The 15,597-nt window shown below is 47.6% G+C and overlaps 4 protein-coding genes across 4 annotated transcripts; 2 read left to right on the plus strand and 2 right to left on the minus strand.

Moving 5' to 3' along the window:
- Positions 1 to 10: 10 nt before the first annotated feature.
- On the minus strand, positions 11 to 3,927 carry LOC120956290 (facilitated trehalose transporter Tret1-2 homolog). The gene is made up of 3 exons (XM_049610408.1): positions 3,276 to 3,927; positions 1,566 to 2,774; positions 11 to 330 (listed from the first exon to the last, which is right to left on the minus strand). The coding sequence occupies exons 1-3, from the start codon at positions 3,315 to 3,317 to the stop codon at positions 79 to 81; spliced, it is 1,503 nt and encodes a 500-aa protein (XP_049466365.1). The 5' UTR covers positions 3,318 to 3,927; the 3' UTR covers positions 11 to 78.
- Positions 3,928 to 6,474: 2,547 nt separating this feature from the next.
- Positions 6,475 to 10,228, plus strand: LOC120956467 (uncharacterized). The gene is made up of 6 exons (XM_049609017.1): positions 6,475 to 6,908; positions 7,063 to 7,447; positions 7,540 to 7,714; positions 7,775 to 8,500; positions 8,547 to 8,557; positions 9,099 to 10,228. Exons 2-6 carry the CDS (start codon positions 7,357 to 7,359, stop codon positions 10,085 to 10,087), a joined length of 1,992 nt encoding a protein of 663 aa, XP_049464974.1. The 5' UTR covers positions 6,475 to 6,908; positions 7,063 to 7,356; the 3' UTR covers positions 10,088 to 10,228.
- Positions 10,136 to 11,774, minus strand: LOC120956466 (phospholipase A1 VesT1.02-like). Its single transcript, XM_040377947.2, has one exon. The coding sequence runs from the start codon at positions 11,283 to 11,285 to the stop codon at positions 10,269 to 10,271; it is 1,017 nt and encodes a 338-aa protein (XP_040233881.2). The 5' UTR covers positions 11,286 to 11,774; the 3' UTR covers positions 10,136 to 10,268.
- Positions 11,775 to 13,808: 2,034 nt separating this feature from the next.
- On the plus strand, positions 13,809 to 15,491 carry LOC120956463 (pancreatic lipase-related protein 2-like). Its single transcript, XM_049610409.1, has 4 exons — positions 13,809 to 13,906; positions 13,967 to 14,127; positions 14,164 to 14,196; positions 14,233 to 15,491. The coding sequence occupies exons 1-4, from the start codon at positions 13,867 to 13,869 to the stop codon at positions 15,439 to 15,441; spliced, it is 1,443 nt and encodes a 480-aa protein (XP_049466366.1). The 5' UTR covers positions 13,809 to 13,866; the 3' UTR covers positions 15,442 to 15,491.
- Positions 15,492 to 15,597: the final 106 nt, after the last annotated feature.

Raw genomic sequence — 15,597 nt, forward strand, 5'->3', positions numbered from 1 at the left:
GAGTGAGAGTGGGGGTTTATTTCGGTTGAAACGCTTAAAGAAAGAAATTATATCTACAAGGTGGTGTTCCTCCCGCTACTACAACTTTGTATCGATCGACTTGGAATGGTGATGCACTGCTTCGTCGGCCGCACTAAAGCTGGGATTGTCATGGCTTGCCTTTTCGCCTCCCAGTTCCAGCTGGGAGCAGGGTTGGGGTCGTCGTTCGAACAGCTTCTGGATGCTTTCCAACTCGCGGCCTTTCGTTTCCGGTACGCACGTGATGACAAACACCACGCCCAGGGCGCAGAGCACACTGTACATCAGGAATGTGCCGGAGGTGGTGATGAGCTGAAAAAGATTAACCTTTTTTTTCTAAAATTGTTATGTGTTTTCTCATTTTACCCTAGACAGTAATCAAACGTTATCTGAGTCTGTCATTCAATCGTAAATTAATCTCTAAAATTCTCTTGGTTAGTTGGTAGATTTAATAAAATCACCGGTAAGGTTTCCGAACAAATACGTGATTCAATAGATTAGATTCGATGGATGAAGAACCTGATCAGTTCCAGAAACAAACACTATGACTTCGAGATAAATCCCAAGCTCTGTGTGGGTTGGTGATCATTTTCATGATCAGAAATGGTTCTTGTGCAATTTCAGAATAAGTTTTGATTTGTGATCAGCTCCAGGATTGGTATAGATATAGGATCAGTTACAGGACCTGTATCGATACGATCTATACTGGTTCGGGATTAAGATCCCGTTTCAAAATCAAAACACCGGGTCTGCAACAGTCCCAGAACCTGTATAGTTTTGAGATAAGCCTCACGATCAGAACAAATACTGGAACAATTCCTGGACCTTTTAAGGTACTATACCAGTTTCAAGAAAGGAAAAATTTGATAAAAAAAACCAGAGTTGATATTGGTCCGAGATCAGTTCCTAGACTTGACGTGTTCAGTTCCAGGAACAGTATTGGGTTTGAATCGGTTCCATGATCGAGATAGCTCAAGAACTATATCAATACGAGAAAAATGTCTGGATCTGTGCTGGTTTGGGATCATTTTCTGAATGGAAGTTGGTTGGAAAACAGTTCCAGATCCGCCTAATGCTTTAGATCAGCTTAAGGATTGGTATAAATTAGCGATCGGAATCTTTACGACCGAAAGAGCCGAATGCTACTATAAAACCAAGAGCACAACTGTACGAAAGTTCTATGAAATATATGAACTGTTAAGAGCCGCCATATCAATATCAAAGAGCCGCACGTTGCCGATCGCTGGTATAGATCCATATTTAGGATCGGTGTGAATCGAGATCAGTTCCAGGATATCTGTAAAGGTTCAAAGACTTATTAAAGTGTCTTTGAACCTTTACAATTTAATGAATAGTACCAGTACTAGTTACAGGGTTAGCTTAGATACGGTATTGATTCCTGTAGCATCTTGGAACTGTGTTGCTTAACCCTCCGATTGTCTAGCCTATATATTAAGTGAGTTACAAAGACCAGAGGCAAAGCTTTCACCGTCTCACTAGCAAACCCTTAAACAATAAACTAAGCTTGCGAAATAATGATCACTTACATCTTCCAGTGGATGGTACGTTTTGATGACGGTGAACATCATGGCCAGATTGAACGAACCGGCCAGTGAGCTGAGCAAGCTGCGCTGTGCCGTTGGGAACAGCTCACCCATCAGCAGAAACGGTATGCTACCGAACCCGATCGAGAAGCCGACCATGAACACGATCAAGCTGACGACCGGCAGATACCCGAAGCAGGTGTTACCGATCGAGTTTAGATGGAAGGCGGCACCCATCGATGCCATCGCCAGGCACATAATTAGCCCGGACATGATGAGCAACGGTTTGCGACCGGCCCGATCGACGACGAACAGGGCCGCACCATTGCTCAGTACCTGCACCGTGCCGACGATGATCGTTGCCAGATGACCGTCCATGGACGATCCAGCCGCATGAAAGATCTCTACCGTGAAGAACACGACCGCATCGATGCCACTGAGCTGCTGGATGGAGAGCAGCACCAAACCAATGCCAAGGGGGATAAGAATCTCCCGCCGTAGTAGCGCTTCCTTGGAGAAGGGTTTCGGTGTGGGTTCCGCGGGTGAGGGATGCTGCTTCTCTTTCCGCTCCACCACCGCACTGGTCGCTTTCGGGTCGATCGAGAAACCCTGCAGATGGAGCCACTTGGCGGAGTAGTGTGCCTTCTCGTACTGTTTGCGCGTTTTCAGCCAAACCGGACTTTGGGGGAAGCACGCAACGGCCAGGAAGAGACAGCACGCCATCCCGCAGCATATCCAGGCGAGCAAGCGCCAGTGGAAAAACTTCCCCATAATGTACATCACCAGTATGCCGACCGACATGGACAGTGCGGGCAGGGAACCGATCACGCCCCGTATCTTCGGATCGCTACACTCGCTCACGTACACCTGGGCGGCGGGCAGGGACAGCCCGGCACCGAAGCCGGAGAGCATGCGGGCGACGAACAGGACGCGCCAATCGTTCGCCGTTGCGATCAGTATCCAGGAGATGACCCACAGCGGTGACGCGATCAGCACGGTGTACTTGCGCCCGATCCGGTGCATCAGCGGGAACGCGACCAGGCTGCCGAAGAACGCACCGAACGGTGGGATGGAGCTGACCCAGGAAGCGATGCTCTTGCTCGGCAGCAGATCCGGCACCGTGGCGTGCATGGAGGGGACGGCCGGTGCGGAGTAGCCGCGCACCAGCCCGATGCAGTAGTAGGACAGCGACACGGACAGCGAGAGGAGCGTCTGCGGGGGGGTTGATAGGGGGGGAAGAAAGGAGCGGGAGCAAATTGTGAATTAGTACACAGTGATTTGATTGAGGCGGCGGCTGCCGGCGCGAACATTCCACAATGGCATTCGTTTGTTCGCGGCTGGGGTTGTGGGGTTCGTTGTCGCGGCACGTGCTGCCTCAAGGTTAAGCTGCTCACCCCGGATTTGCAAATCGTGCAATGTGCTTTACCGTTTTTGTAACGTGTTTGTGTGTGTATTTAAATGATCATTAACATTTTTATGGTCAAATCTGGCGAGAGATTATTTTAAATTTAGATTCCCGATGGACATTCATTCAATTAAATTGAAATTAAACCAGAGGTGCTGACACACGTCTGCTATAGCGATGACAATAGGCAATAAAGCATGTGATTGGGACGGCAATACGTGGCACGACAATGTGGCACTATCAAACGTCGTGGCCATTTGTAGAACAAAAGGAAGAAGACTATTTCCAACACGCCGCTTTTCACTCACCTGCTTTAGCGCTGCCATTGGGGTAGTCTTTTCTTCTGCCATCTTAACTTGATGCACTATTCACTGGTTAATACCGTTCCTCCGATCACCGCTCAACTGTGTGTGTGTGCAAAAGTGGCCCTCACTTATGCCTTGAGCCAATGTTCAAAATTTTAATGCACAACGCTCATCACTCGCCCCAGCACGCAGACCGACCCAACACTGGACTGGCGGCCACCGTTTAACAATAAAGACTGAACGTGCGCGCGTCGTCCCTAACCTTCGCTGACGTTTGCCAAAAATTCACCAGCAAGCGATCGTTACGCGATCGCGTTCAATGAAACCGAATAAAAAGTGGTCAGACCACTTTTGTGTTTTGATAAAGAGCGTCACTATGAGGAGGGGGATCTTTTGTTGTGGATATAATAACAAATAGCAGAGTTTAGAGTTTCTCCACACCTATGCTTCCCTAGCTGATCGTGAGGGACACACGCGACCTGAGCACTATCAACGACCGTTCGCTACTACCGGCAAATGCGAGAGTGCCGTTCAAGCCGGCACGCGAATCTTTCCTTCACCTCCACAAGTCTCGGGCGAACGGTGCGTTGTGATGTGATGTGCGGTTTGCAGTTCGCTATCGAGATCAAGCGTATTTATCTATCCCCCCACCCGATGCTGGGGTGGTTATCGGGCAAAAAAACACGTTTTTACTCGCAGCATCATTGGGCGTTCGGAAATCCTTTTCGTTTCGTGGCACTTTCGGTAGCCTTGATGTAATTTGCATGTTATTGATGATTGTTATGGCTAAAGAGAACCAATAAAAAAGCTAAATAAAGTGTAAAATAGAAACAAGATGCATAAAATATATAGAATAGGCAAAGAGTAAGAAAATAAATCCATCAAAGAAGAAAAATAACATTAATAACGGATAAATGACCAATAGAATAGAACCTAAAGAACCGAGTATAAATAACTAATGTCCAGTTCATTGTCTAAACAAAGACTTGTAAATATAATAGAGTACAACAGAGTAAATAAAACAATTTAAAAACAACACAAAAAAATAGTAAATAATACGTAACTTTAATACATATCACGGGAATTTCGAGTTGTTATTGCGTTTTATCAATTCATTTATTAAGTTATATGTTTATTTATTATATTTATGTTTCTTTGAAGTTATTTGTTTTTTCATAATTCACTCAATTAGTTATCTATTTACTAGTTTAATTTTTTATGTTTCATTGTGTTTTTGGAAGTTATTTGTTTTTTTTTCTTCTTTCAATTCATTTATATAAATATATGTTTATTTATTCACGTTTCTTTGGAGTTATTTGTTTCTTTCTGTTCAATTATTTATGTAATCTTCTTTTTGCTTATTGTATCATTGATTATGCTTATTATATCATTGATTTTTCTTTATGTATCTTGAGAGTTATTTGTTTCTTTCTTTTAATTTCTTTATTTATTTAATTGGGTTATCTATTTACTTAGTCTTTTCGGTTTATGTATTTGTTATTTTTTACTTGTTTATGTACTTACCAATTTTCTTTTTTTTTTCATTTATGTTCAATATACTTCTTTTCTACACCAAATCTACATAGAATGATACAAACACACTATTCTAAACGAATAAATATGCAAACATTGCAAGCTAGATACTTTTCCCCAAACAGTAATAGACCCCATAGTCCCACGCCGATACGATGTCGCTCCACTAATGGGATTCATTTGCGACTTCCAACCGACTCTACAATGAAACATCTGTTCCCTTTTGCGTGAAGGTGCGAGGTAGCAGATAATGGGCAACGAGCAAAAAAGCCCCTCAGTTTAGAAAATCAAAAGCACATGCCTTACCGCAGCACAGAGAACCCAGCGGGCGGACAGTCGGTCCGAAGCTGTGGTAGCTCACCACTCCTGTCATCTCGTGCATGGTAACCGACCTGCATTGGCGGGGAGGACACACACATACACACACACACCGAACTGCAATTTACGGTGCATTACCGCTAATGAAAAGCATATTTCTGAGCTCACGCTCGCTCGCTTGCTCTCCGCTGTGGTGGTGCGCCAGTGAGTAAAGTTAATTTTTAGTTTACGCGTCTCGTACACCGTAACGATACCGCGCGCTTGATTGAGGAATCTGCATGCAAATGACTTTGCAGACCCGAGCGACACCCCCGCTGTTGCGTTCTCGTAAAGAGGCTCGTAAAATTGGAGTAATGGTTCTAACTGATTCGGATCTTCCCGACGCCCACCTGCGAAGAAATGGAGACCAGACTCAGCGATTAGAAGCGTGTCTTGAACGATGCTAACGAGGAGCTGGCTTGTGGCAAATTAATTTAAAGTTTCTGGAGGGGATAGAATCCCCAATTCCCCGATTCCAACAAAAGGCAGGTCAAGTTCCCGCCTTTTACTCGTCCATCATTTAATTTTAAGGTATTTGGGTTAGATTCACTAATTGAATTGCACCCGCTCCCGCTGTTCACAAACGCGTGGAGAGGCGATGGAGAGGGTGAGTTCGTAATGGGGTGGAAAGTTCCAGCTTTTATTACGAAATGACATGCCGTCGCGATCATTAGTCAGAATCGGAACTGAACGCTCTGGGACAGCAGGTGCAAGGGGAAGTTAGAATTGTTTGTTGTTTGTTAGCCCAGAGCTATCTGTCTGGCGTGATGGTTGAGCATGTCGCCGTCAACTTCCGATACGATCGTACGGTCCCGGCAACTCACCCTCCGCACACCCTGTGCATCATCACGTGTGGCTTGCGCGCTTACACTACCATCAGGTATGCTCAAACATTGCATTCACTCCATTCCAACACGGAAATAAAGCGACACAAACTTTGATGTTCCCTTCGAAACAGACACCGTTTACACACACACAAACACTCCCCGTGGGAGATCGCTGGAGATCGAGCTTTTTTGCGCGTGATGCTTCACTACACGTTTAGCAGCAGGGGTTTACCACCTTCCAAAAATGGTGCCTCCAGCAGCAGTGGACCTCCGTAGTGGCCAGCGGCGAAAGGTAAAAATTTCGCCAAATCTTAAACCATCAATCGGCATCGAGTCAAAACGGCTGAGAAGAAAGTACGTCCGGAGGAAGCGCCACCGTCGCTCAACAAAATGCTGTCACCGTCCCGCTGTGGCGAAAGCGATCGTTTGAGATTGGACGCCGTTTATTTTATTTTTTTAATTATTTCATCGAACGACATCCAGCTCGATCGCAACAGTTCCCTCTGAGTGGTTGGATTGGTGTGTTGTGTGACATGCTGAGTGAGCTACCACATGCAGTGTTCAGGTGCATATTCTGGCGCCTTGATAACGTTCCTGGCTTTTGCATAGTGTTATCGTGCAGGTGCAATTGCACCAAATGCAAAACATTGTACGTTCGATTTGCTCGGATGCTCGTGAAATACGCTGACGAACGAAAGTAAAAGTGCGTCAAATTGAAATTGTGTCACTTTGGTGCTAAATATTATCAAACATCATACCGTTTTAGTGACGAGATTTGTTGTTCAATCAGTACGTTATGATCAGTTTATTGGGTGAAGTGCAATAGTGATACGTAAAAAGTGTTAATGTTTAGCACTGACACGCGACGTGCAAGTGATGATCAAGCGTGCTCCAAGCAATCAGTGGAATCATTTTCAAGGTAACGCCGATCAATGTTACGCTGGTTTCACGTATTTTTTGTACCGAAAAGTGCCAAATTGAAATTCGGTATTATTTTTTGATTTTCCACGCTGCTTATCATTCTTTATCATTCCGTAGTTTTAATACATTTTTAATGATTTTTTTTTGTACAGACATCAAGCCATAGGTTGAGACCGTACAGTGAAGCAACTTCTTACAAACGTTTGATACTACTCGGGTAGACTTCAGTCCCCTCTTTGGACCACTGGGTGCATTTTTACAACACAAAGCGAATCATTCTGCAGCAAAACAAAACCCTCCTGCTGCGACTGCTGCTGCTGCTGCTGCCGGTGTTACAACAGAACCATAAAACTCGTTGCACCGTACCGTGACTACGACAGTCGTGTGATAGGACGTCTCAGGTCGTAACATTGAAGGAACGCTACAGGGCAGAACAGTTTCAAAAAATGCTCCAAACTAGCAGCAGCAAGTGCTCACTTCTAACCGTCCTGGTGTTGGTGAACGTGATAGGCGAGTTTCCATTGGTTCTAGCTAAGGGTAAACATAGCCTACTTGAGGGCTTGTGCGAAGAACAAGTGATCTATTCTGTTGCCGAGGAGAGCGTTATTGACTTCTGCATCTCTTTGCAGCCGGTGACAGTGACCTAAATGAGGTGCGCATTGGATTTGGATCATCGTTCAGCGCACGGCGGGACGTTCGGTTCCATCTTTATACGCCGCTGAACCGCGCCGATGCACACGTATTCTCGATCGAGACAGTGGACACGCTGATGCGATCCTTCTACAACTCCAGCCATCCTGTGAGGTAAGAAATGTCCGTTTGCGAAATCAACCACAATGATTACTAATGAAACTTTTTCCGTAGAATTATCATCCACGGATGGTTTAACAATGCCACCTCGCTGGTGATACAGGGCATCAAGGATGCGTACCTCGATGCCGGCAGCTACAACGTGATCGGTGTGGATTGGGGCGTCGGTGCGGGTGAGTCCTACTTCCGTGCGTCACAGTACACGATCGCGGTCGGGTTGGTGGTGGCGGACCTGGTTAAGCAGCTCGTACGCTCCGGTATGGCCGAACTGGAAAGACTGTATCTGGTCGGCCACAGTCTCGGGGCACACATTGCCGGCAATGCGGGTCACTCGCTCAAAGCTCAACCACTCCACGTGATCTACGGGCTCGATCCGGCTTCGATCAACTTCTTCCAGGACGAGCCGGACTCACGCCTCAGCCCGGACGATGCACTGTACGTGGAGGTTATCCACACCAACACGCAGCTCTCCGGCTATCCGGCACCGCTCGGGCATGTCGACTTCTACATGAACTACGGGCGTAAGCAGCCAGGGTGCAAGACGGACGTCTGTAGCCATGGCCGCTCGACCGAGTACTTTATCGAGTCGTTACGTAACACGACCAAAGGATTCTGGGGCGTCGGGTGTAACGATTACGCCGAGATCCGGCAGCGCACGTGCTACAACATCAAGCAGCAGGCGGTGATGGGTGGTGAGTACTGGCAGAAGAACATTACGGCCGGTGTGTACACGGTCGAGACGCTGGCAGAGTCACCGTACGCGATGGGTTACGTTCATTAGTAGCGTGTGTTACTTAAGCTTATGTCACGCCTCGTGTGCAAGGAGTGTTAATCATGGTAAATAACAGTAAATAAACGTCCCCAAATAATGATAATGCACTAAGGAGGAACAGGGGGGCTTATCTGAATGCTGGGTGCTTTGGTCCGAAAATTGAGCCAATAATTTGATGACGCTACATTAACAACACTACCCTCCCTTCCCCGGTAATCCACACAGCCACAAGTCACGCTACTAGACGACCGTCGTCTAGACGATGCAAAGGGTGTAACCGTGATACGTCATACGACCGCGAAATGTTATCGAACAGGCCTGATTCGGAAGTGATAGGGCGACTGTATTTTCGGCGCAAGCGACCTCTGATAATGCCGATCGCGCTTTTATCGCCCTTTATAAAGACCAGCCTATCTGCTACCGTTAGTCCATTACCCTTGATTGCTGCTACTGAAGGTGAAGGTGCTGCAGAATGCGTGCATTACTGTCGGTTTGTGTTTTGTTTTGCGTGCTGTCCGTGGAGTTAGGTAAGAAGAAATTGTGTGAAGTGTATCTCAGTGAATCGTTTGGAAAATCCCACTATCATCTTCGAACATCTTATTGCAGCCTATGCCGGCGCACTCTCCAGCAGGGATGTTGACAATCACGAGTGGCACATAGCGGCGGACGAGAATGGCAACATGCGGCTGGTGTCCTACGCCGTACCCTACCAGCTGGACGGTGAAAAACCGAAGCGAGATTTTGTCCCAGAGCGGGACACGCGCTTCCTCCTGTACACTGCCTCCAATCCGGAGGTACCGCATGTACTCCGGAACGGTGACATTGCCTCGATCCAGAGCTCTCCCTTCAACCCCAACAACCCAACGCGCATGATCATTCACGGGTGGCTCGGTACGCAGGATTCCGAGATCAATCGGCTGACCCGATCGGCCCTCTTCTTCGGCGGTAACTACAACGTGATCTACGTCGACTGGAGCGTTGGTTCGTTGGATGAGTTCTATCCGAACTCGCGTCAGCTGGTGTACGCGGTCGCTGCGGCCGCCTCCAACATGCTGGACTACCTCGCCCGATATGGTCAGCTAAACAAGCGTGACGTGGTGGTTGTGGGACACAGTCTGGGTGCTCACGTTGCTGGTAACGTTGGAAAGTGGCAATCTGGTGCTATCCCTACTATTGTCGGGCTGGACCCGGCCTTGCCATTCTTTGCCGGCGATGCTCCCGACAGGATTATGGCATCGGATGCGGATTACGTCGAGATCATCCACACGAACGGTGGTGTGTTGGGCTTTATGGAACCGATCGGTGACGCTGACTTCTATCCCAACTATGGACGTGTTCAGCCGGGCTGTGGGGTCGATGTGGGAGGTGGCTGTGCCCATGCGCGGGCAGTTCACTTCTACGTGGAGTCGATTCTTTCGAGGCATGGATTCGTTGGACAGCAGTGTCAATCGTTCCAGAACATACGGGATGGTACGTGTGCACAGACGGGCGTTTCATCTCGCATGGGCGGTGAGCCACCGAATGCCAAGGGTGCCCCGGAAGGTATCTTCTTCCTGCAGACGGCCAACAGTTTCCCCTTTGCCGTCGGGTGTTAGTGATATTGACGATCCGTCTAAATAAGTTTACACAGAGACACGGGCGGCTTTTACAGCAATAGAGCACAGTTTTTGTTTACTAGTTCGTAAGAAGATTAATGTAAATTTCCGCACATAAAGCGAAATTGTAATCTAGTATTATGACATGTCTACCTCGCGTCACGTAATTATCGCACGCCATTTATTTACCGATCGCGAGATAAAACAACCCGCTCATCTTCGCTTTGTAGATATCGTTCAGATCACCGCCCATGACCGCCCGCACACCGTCACAACCGTCATTAACGCTACCCGTCTCGCAGCGGTGTCCCACGTACAGCGGCACCCTACTCACCGTGAGCGTTCGCCGGAAGTACTCGACCGCTCGATTGTGGCTGCAGGTATTCGTCAGACAGCCGGGCTGCGATTGGCCACCGTTGGGATAGAAATCGGCCTGCCCCAGTGCATCCCGATGGCCGAGCACCCCCTTGTTGGTGTGTATTACCTCCACGTACTCGGCGTCCAGCGCATCCACACGCTCTGAGGGCTGATCGCCCGCAAACAGTGGTCCCGCTGGGTCGAGCGCTATGATGGCGGCCAGTTTGGGCATGGCTTGAAACTGTTTCCCCGTCAGACCGGCAATGTGCGCTCCCAGGCTGTGGCCGACGAGCACAATCTGGGCCGGATGTTGGCCGGCCTGAAGCAGTAGTGCTATCTGGGCCGCAATCACACCAGCAACCGCTCCCACACGTAACCGCGCTGCAAGATACACTATCGTACCGGCACCAGCTGACCAGTCGATGCCGATAACATTGTGCGCACCTTTCGCCAGATACGCACCGGCAAGCCCACGGACCGCGTCTGACGTCCAGTCGTTGAGCCAACCGTGGATGAGAATGCGCGTTGGATTGCGAGGATTAAAGCTGGAGTTCCGCAACGCGGCCAGATCGTTTAACTTTAACTCTTCGCGATGCGTGGTTCCGTTGCCGGACGGCGACACCGTCCAGAGAAAGAAACGCGTGCCAGACTTTGCGTCAAACCGTAGCGAACTGGCGAGTAGCCTTTGGTGTTGCAGTTCCGTCTGGTTTAAGCACTCGAACGTTTCGATGTTCTTGGGAACGGCAGTTCTATCGGTACCACACGGAGGGACATCACACAAAACCGCACTGATTAGTAGCAGCAGCAGCAGTAGTGATAGTTCAACGATGCACGGCTTCATGATCGATCGGTCGTTGCAGTCTGAGTGCGCTCACCGTGCTGGATGTAGCGCAGTGCCGGGAGCTTGTTTTTAAGCCTCATCAACTCTTCTCACACTCTCTCGTGCGTTGATTGAGCAGTGATTCAATAAAAAGCGCCTCGCGCTTATTGCTATAGTTGTCATAAGCAATTATCTCAAGTGCCGATGGTATTACATTTCCGTGTTTTCCTAAATCCCACCCAGCTGGAGTGGGTTCCATTAATATATTTGCTACACGTTTCCGTTTGTCCGTACGCGTACGGTACTACGGCAGGGAGGCAAGATAAGCGAAAGTTTTGTAAGGCACATTGCATACTGCCGCCGTGTCACAATGCAGATTGTAAGACGGTGGTAAGACTATTTAACGTTCGCGCACGTGTAACTCACGGCACTCATATGAGCCGGGTCTGGATTAATCGTAACCTTCGTGGGACTACGGGGGACTTTTGCGCTTAGCACTGTTGATAGTGTGTATGTACATAAACATTAACAACTGATTACTTTGCATTAGTAAGGGATTCTGGTATTGGCTATGTAATCTACGCCAGTTTATAGTTTATCGACCTAAGTCTGTCAGTCGGTCAAATGTGGCACTTCAGTTTGCTGGATTTTCGAAGCAAACGTGCAGATCAAATAACTTACAGTACATGTTACAGGATGTTCAAGGGTTCTCAAAGTTTTGGGACACTTTGTTGACCCTTGCTTGTTGGAAATGGACTTAATGTGTTGGGAATTTGACTCTATAGCACCATTTTTGGGCAATGTCCACTAGGAATTTCTATGAAGCTTGTCCAAAAAGGGTGCCATAGAGTCCAGTTCACTTGGTATAAGAAAGAGTCAAGGAAGTGTCCCACAACTATGAGAACCCATGAAAACTCTTTGAGGAAATGGGCAAGACTTCATAGCATTCGATTTAGCGAAGGTAATAGAATTTTGAAGATATCTTGACAAAGCTTGAATGCTCTAGGAAGATAATTCTTCAAGATGCTCGATCTTTCGGTGAAGGTTTGAGCACCCGATCTCCAACATGTAATGATTCACCCGATCCATCCAAAGAATTTATACATATTTATTGGCAAAAAAAGAAAAGGCGAAGACTGTGTATTTCTTATAGGAAAACATATTCAAACGAAGGCATACAACTTACTGGGTCAATCGCCTGTAAGTGAGAGCCTGTGACGTTGATCTCGCCGTTCGCTCGCTTTCCACTCGCGCTCTCACAGCAGGGGTGCTTGCGCATGAAAGCCTGAAAGAAAGAGTTGGTTCGCCGCATTACTGTCTCCATAACATTCACCAGTCGACAAAACACTGAAATGTTTGTGTTTCTTCTCCACAACTTCATACTAGAACATACCACCAGGCATTGTCCAGATGTGTCGATCATTTATCCAAGAAGAAACATCCAGCGTATTTGCATCATCTGCAAGGAATTTCTTAATGATAATTTTGAGACATCGAAGGTTACAACCTCGTTCGTCTCTTTAATTCTAAATCTTATTTTCAAATCTGTGATTACTCTTTGAAAAACATTTCCTTCTTGCTTTTGCCGCATCTTTTTTACACTCGATTACTAAACTTGGGATTATTTAGGACTCATTTCCGTAGATTTACACAGTGGTTATCGTACTTCGATGTATATCGCATGTCACATATATATATCACATCACAGTGTGTCGTTGAAGTTCTTGAAGGACTATCAGAACGCTTGAAGTAATTTGAGGCCTTTTTTGAGCCGTTATAACCCTTAACTACAACCGATTCAATAAAGCAGAGCCACTCTACTATCTCCAGAATGTTAGCGTGTTGCTTAATACACCGATTTTAGATAAATCCTCTAGTAAATATTTGATCTTCGTCGAATTCGAACAAACGAGACTTAACAATCTTCAAAATATTTTTTATAACGGGCATATTATTGAATCGTTCGAGTTGACTACTGTACCACGGGACCCCCCCAAGCCGAATATTCATCATATGCAACGCGGTAGACTGAAAAACGTGGTATACTAATTTGCTCCCCGGCTCTCAAAAAGATCCTCAAACTTTGTATACTTTATTTCCCGACGGCTACCTACAGAAATACAGAGTTGTTCTGTGCAACCTCCCAATGGATCACGATGCGTATCGTGTTCTGCACAATTAGCTAATGACGCAAAAGGTCTATCACGGTGTTAAATCTCGTCGAAATAATGGAACTGTAGCTGTAACTGATAAAAGTGCACGCATGAGCTTAAAGTGAATGGCGCATGGGCTAAATAATTCGCATTTGGAAAATCATACGATTAGCGATATACCACTTAAGCGATAAAAAAGCGATATCTTATCAAAACCCTCCCCTGCGAGATCTGCTTTGAAAATACTGTACTACAGGAGCATAAAGGCTTTCTGGCGCGATAAGATTAACACCATGTATGCACATTACTTTCCTTCTAGATCATTTCTCACGGTTTGATTAACGGACAGTGTGAGAACTCGTGGGAAAATCATAACTTTCTGTGGGCTACGCATATAAAAATGAGCGACCATTTTGGGGAGCCTTTCAGTAGCTGGGAATTCGCCCAAAATGAAGGTATTCGCGATATTCAGCATTTGCTTGGCAATCGGTAGGTAATTCCCAAAGTTTTGCACTTCTTATACTAATGTCGAGTACTTATCTGCTTTAGCCGCTGCCCTGCCTCTCAATGAAGAGGTTGGTCCGGAGCATATTCCTGAGCCTTACGGTGAGGATGGCTCGGAACTAATTCCGGAGCCCTACGGAGAGGATGGTGCGGAGCTTGTCCCAGAGCCCTACGGCGAAGACGGCCCCGAGCATATTCCTGAACCCTACGGAGAGGATGGCTCGGAACTAATTCCGGAGCCGTACGGAGAGGACGGTTCTGAGCTTATCCCAGAGCCCTACGGCGAAGATGGCCCAGAACATATTCCCGAACCTTATGGAGAGGACGGTTCTGAGCTTATCCCAGAGCCCTACGGCGAAGATGGCCCAGAGCATATTCCCGAACCTTATGGAGAGGACGGTTCTGAGCTTATCCCAGAGCCCTACGGCGAAGATGGTTCTGAGCTTATCCCAGAGCCCTATGGCGAAGATGGTTCCGAGCTTATTCCTGAACCCTATGGCGAAGATGGTTCCGAGCTTATTCCTGAGCCATACAAGAAGGCTGCCCTTGAGGAGCAGGGTTACGAGTCGAACTGGCAGCTTGTCCCCGACGGTGATGGTCGTCTTCATCTGGTGAACACCGATCCCTTCAACCTGGGCAGCCAGGATGAGCCGGCTCCGCTGTTCAACGCTGATACCGATGTTATCTTCACGCTTTTCACGCGTAACAACCGCAACAGTGGACATCGCATCACTCCCGGAAATGCTGGCACCCTTGGACCGCACTGGAACGGTGGTCGTCAGACGCGCTTCGTCATCCACGGCTGGAACAACAACGGAGGATCGGAAGTGAACGTTCTCATTCGCAACGCCTACCTGGATCGTGCCGACATCAACGTGATCATCGTTGACTGGGGTGTGGGTGCTCAGAACCCGAACTACGTCACGTCCCGCAATCACATCAACGCAGTCGGTCTTACCGTGGCTCGATTCATCGATTTCTTGAACCAGAGCGGAGGCTTGGCGTTCAACAACGTGTACGTCACTGGACACAGCTTGGGAGGACACACGGCCGGTATTGTTGGCAAGCGTGTGACCCGCGGCCGTCTGAACACGGTTGTTGCCTTGGATCCTGCCCTGCCACTATTCTCCATCAACGACCCTGCTAACCGTGTGGCGCCGGGAGATGCCAACTACGTCGAGGTCATCCACACAAACGGAGGACTGCTGGGCTTCGATCTGCCGATTGGTCTGGCTGATTTCTACCCGAACGGAGGTCGTAGCCAGCCGGGATGTGGAGTAGATTTGGCGGGTACCTGTGCTCACGGACGTGCCTTCCAGTTCTTCGCCGAGTCGGTCCGTACGGCTCAGAGCGGATTTAACTCCATCCGTTGCGGTAACTACGATCAGATCTTGAACAACAACTGCGTGTCGTCGGGCGCTAACGCTCGCATGGGTGGTGAGCCGTCCAACATTGGCCGTGGTGTGAATGGTGTGTTCTTCCTCACCACCAATGCCAACAGCCCGTTCGCACGAGGTTAACCAGTGATATTCTGAAAATAAAGACTATTGGTAGTATTTAAGCTGAATAATTATCATTTGTGTTATGTTCTATGTCTCTTTAATTTTAAGTTGACTAGAAATAGATTGCATACCCAATTTTTGACAGCAACCTGACTAATTAAAAAAAAAAAAACA

The sequence above is a fragment of the Anopheles coluzzii genome, chromosome 3, assembly GCF_943734685.1.
Source record: "Anopheles coluzzii chromosome 3, AcolN3, whole genome shotgun sequence".
In the NCBI taxonomy this organism is placed as follows: domain Eukaryota; kingdom Metazoa; phylum Arthropoda; class Insecta; order Diptera; family Culicidae; genus Anopheles; species Anopheles coluzzii.

Bases quoted from the DNA above. Each gene is read 5' to 3' on its own strand.
- LOC120956290 (XM_049610408.1), bottom strand. From the start codon at position 3,317: ATGGCAGAAGAAAAGACTACCCCAATGGCAGCGCTAAAGCAG. The intron at 2,775-3,275 runs GTGAGTGAAAAG...ACCCCCCCGCAG, and splicing joins CAATGGCAGCGCTAAAGCAG to ACGCTCCTCTCGCTGTCCGT. The intron at 331-1,565 runs GTAAGTGATCAT...AATCTTTTTCAG, and splicing joins CGTACCATCCACTGGAAGAT to CTCATCACCACCTCCGGCAC.
- LOC120956467 (XM_049609017.1), top strand. From the start codon at position 7,357: ATGCTCCAAACTAGCAGCAGCAAGTGCTCACTTCTAACCGTCCTGGTG. The intron at 7,448-7,539 runs GTAAACATAGCC...ATCTCTTTGCAG, and splicing joins TCCATTGGTTCTAGCTAAGG to CCGGTGACAGTGACCTAAAT. The intron at 7,715-7,774 runs GTAAGAAATGTC...CTTTTTCCGTAG, and splicing joins AACTCCAGCCATCCTGTGAG to AATTATCATCCACGGATGGT.
- LOC120956466 (XM_040377947.2), bottom strand. From the start codon at position 11,285: ATGAAGCCGTGCATCGTTGAACTATCACTACTGCTGCTGCTGCTACTA.
- LOC120956463 (XM_049610409.1), top strand. From the start codon at position 13,867: ATGAAGGTATTCGCGATATTCAGCATTTGCTTGGCAATCG. The intron at 13,907-13,966 runs GTAGGTAATTCC...TATCTGCTTTAG, and splicing joins CAGCATTTGCTTGGCAATCG to CCGCTGCCCTGCCTCTCAAT. The intron at 14,197-14,232 runs CCCTACGGCGAA...CATATTCCCGAA, and splicing joins GTTCTGAGCTTATCCCAGAG to CCTTATGGAGAGGACGGTTC.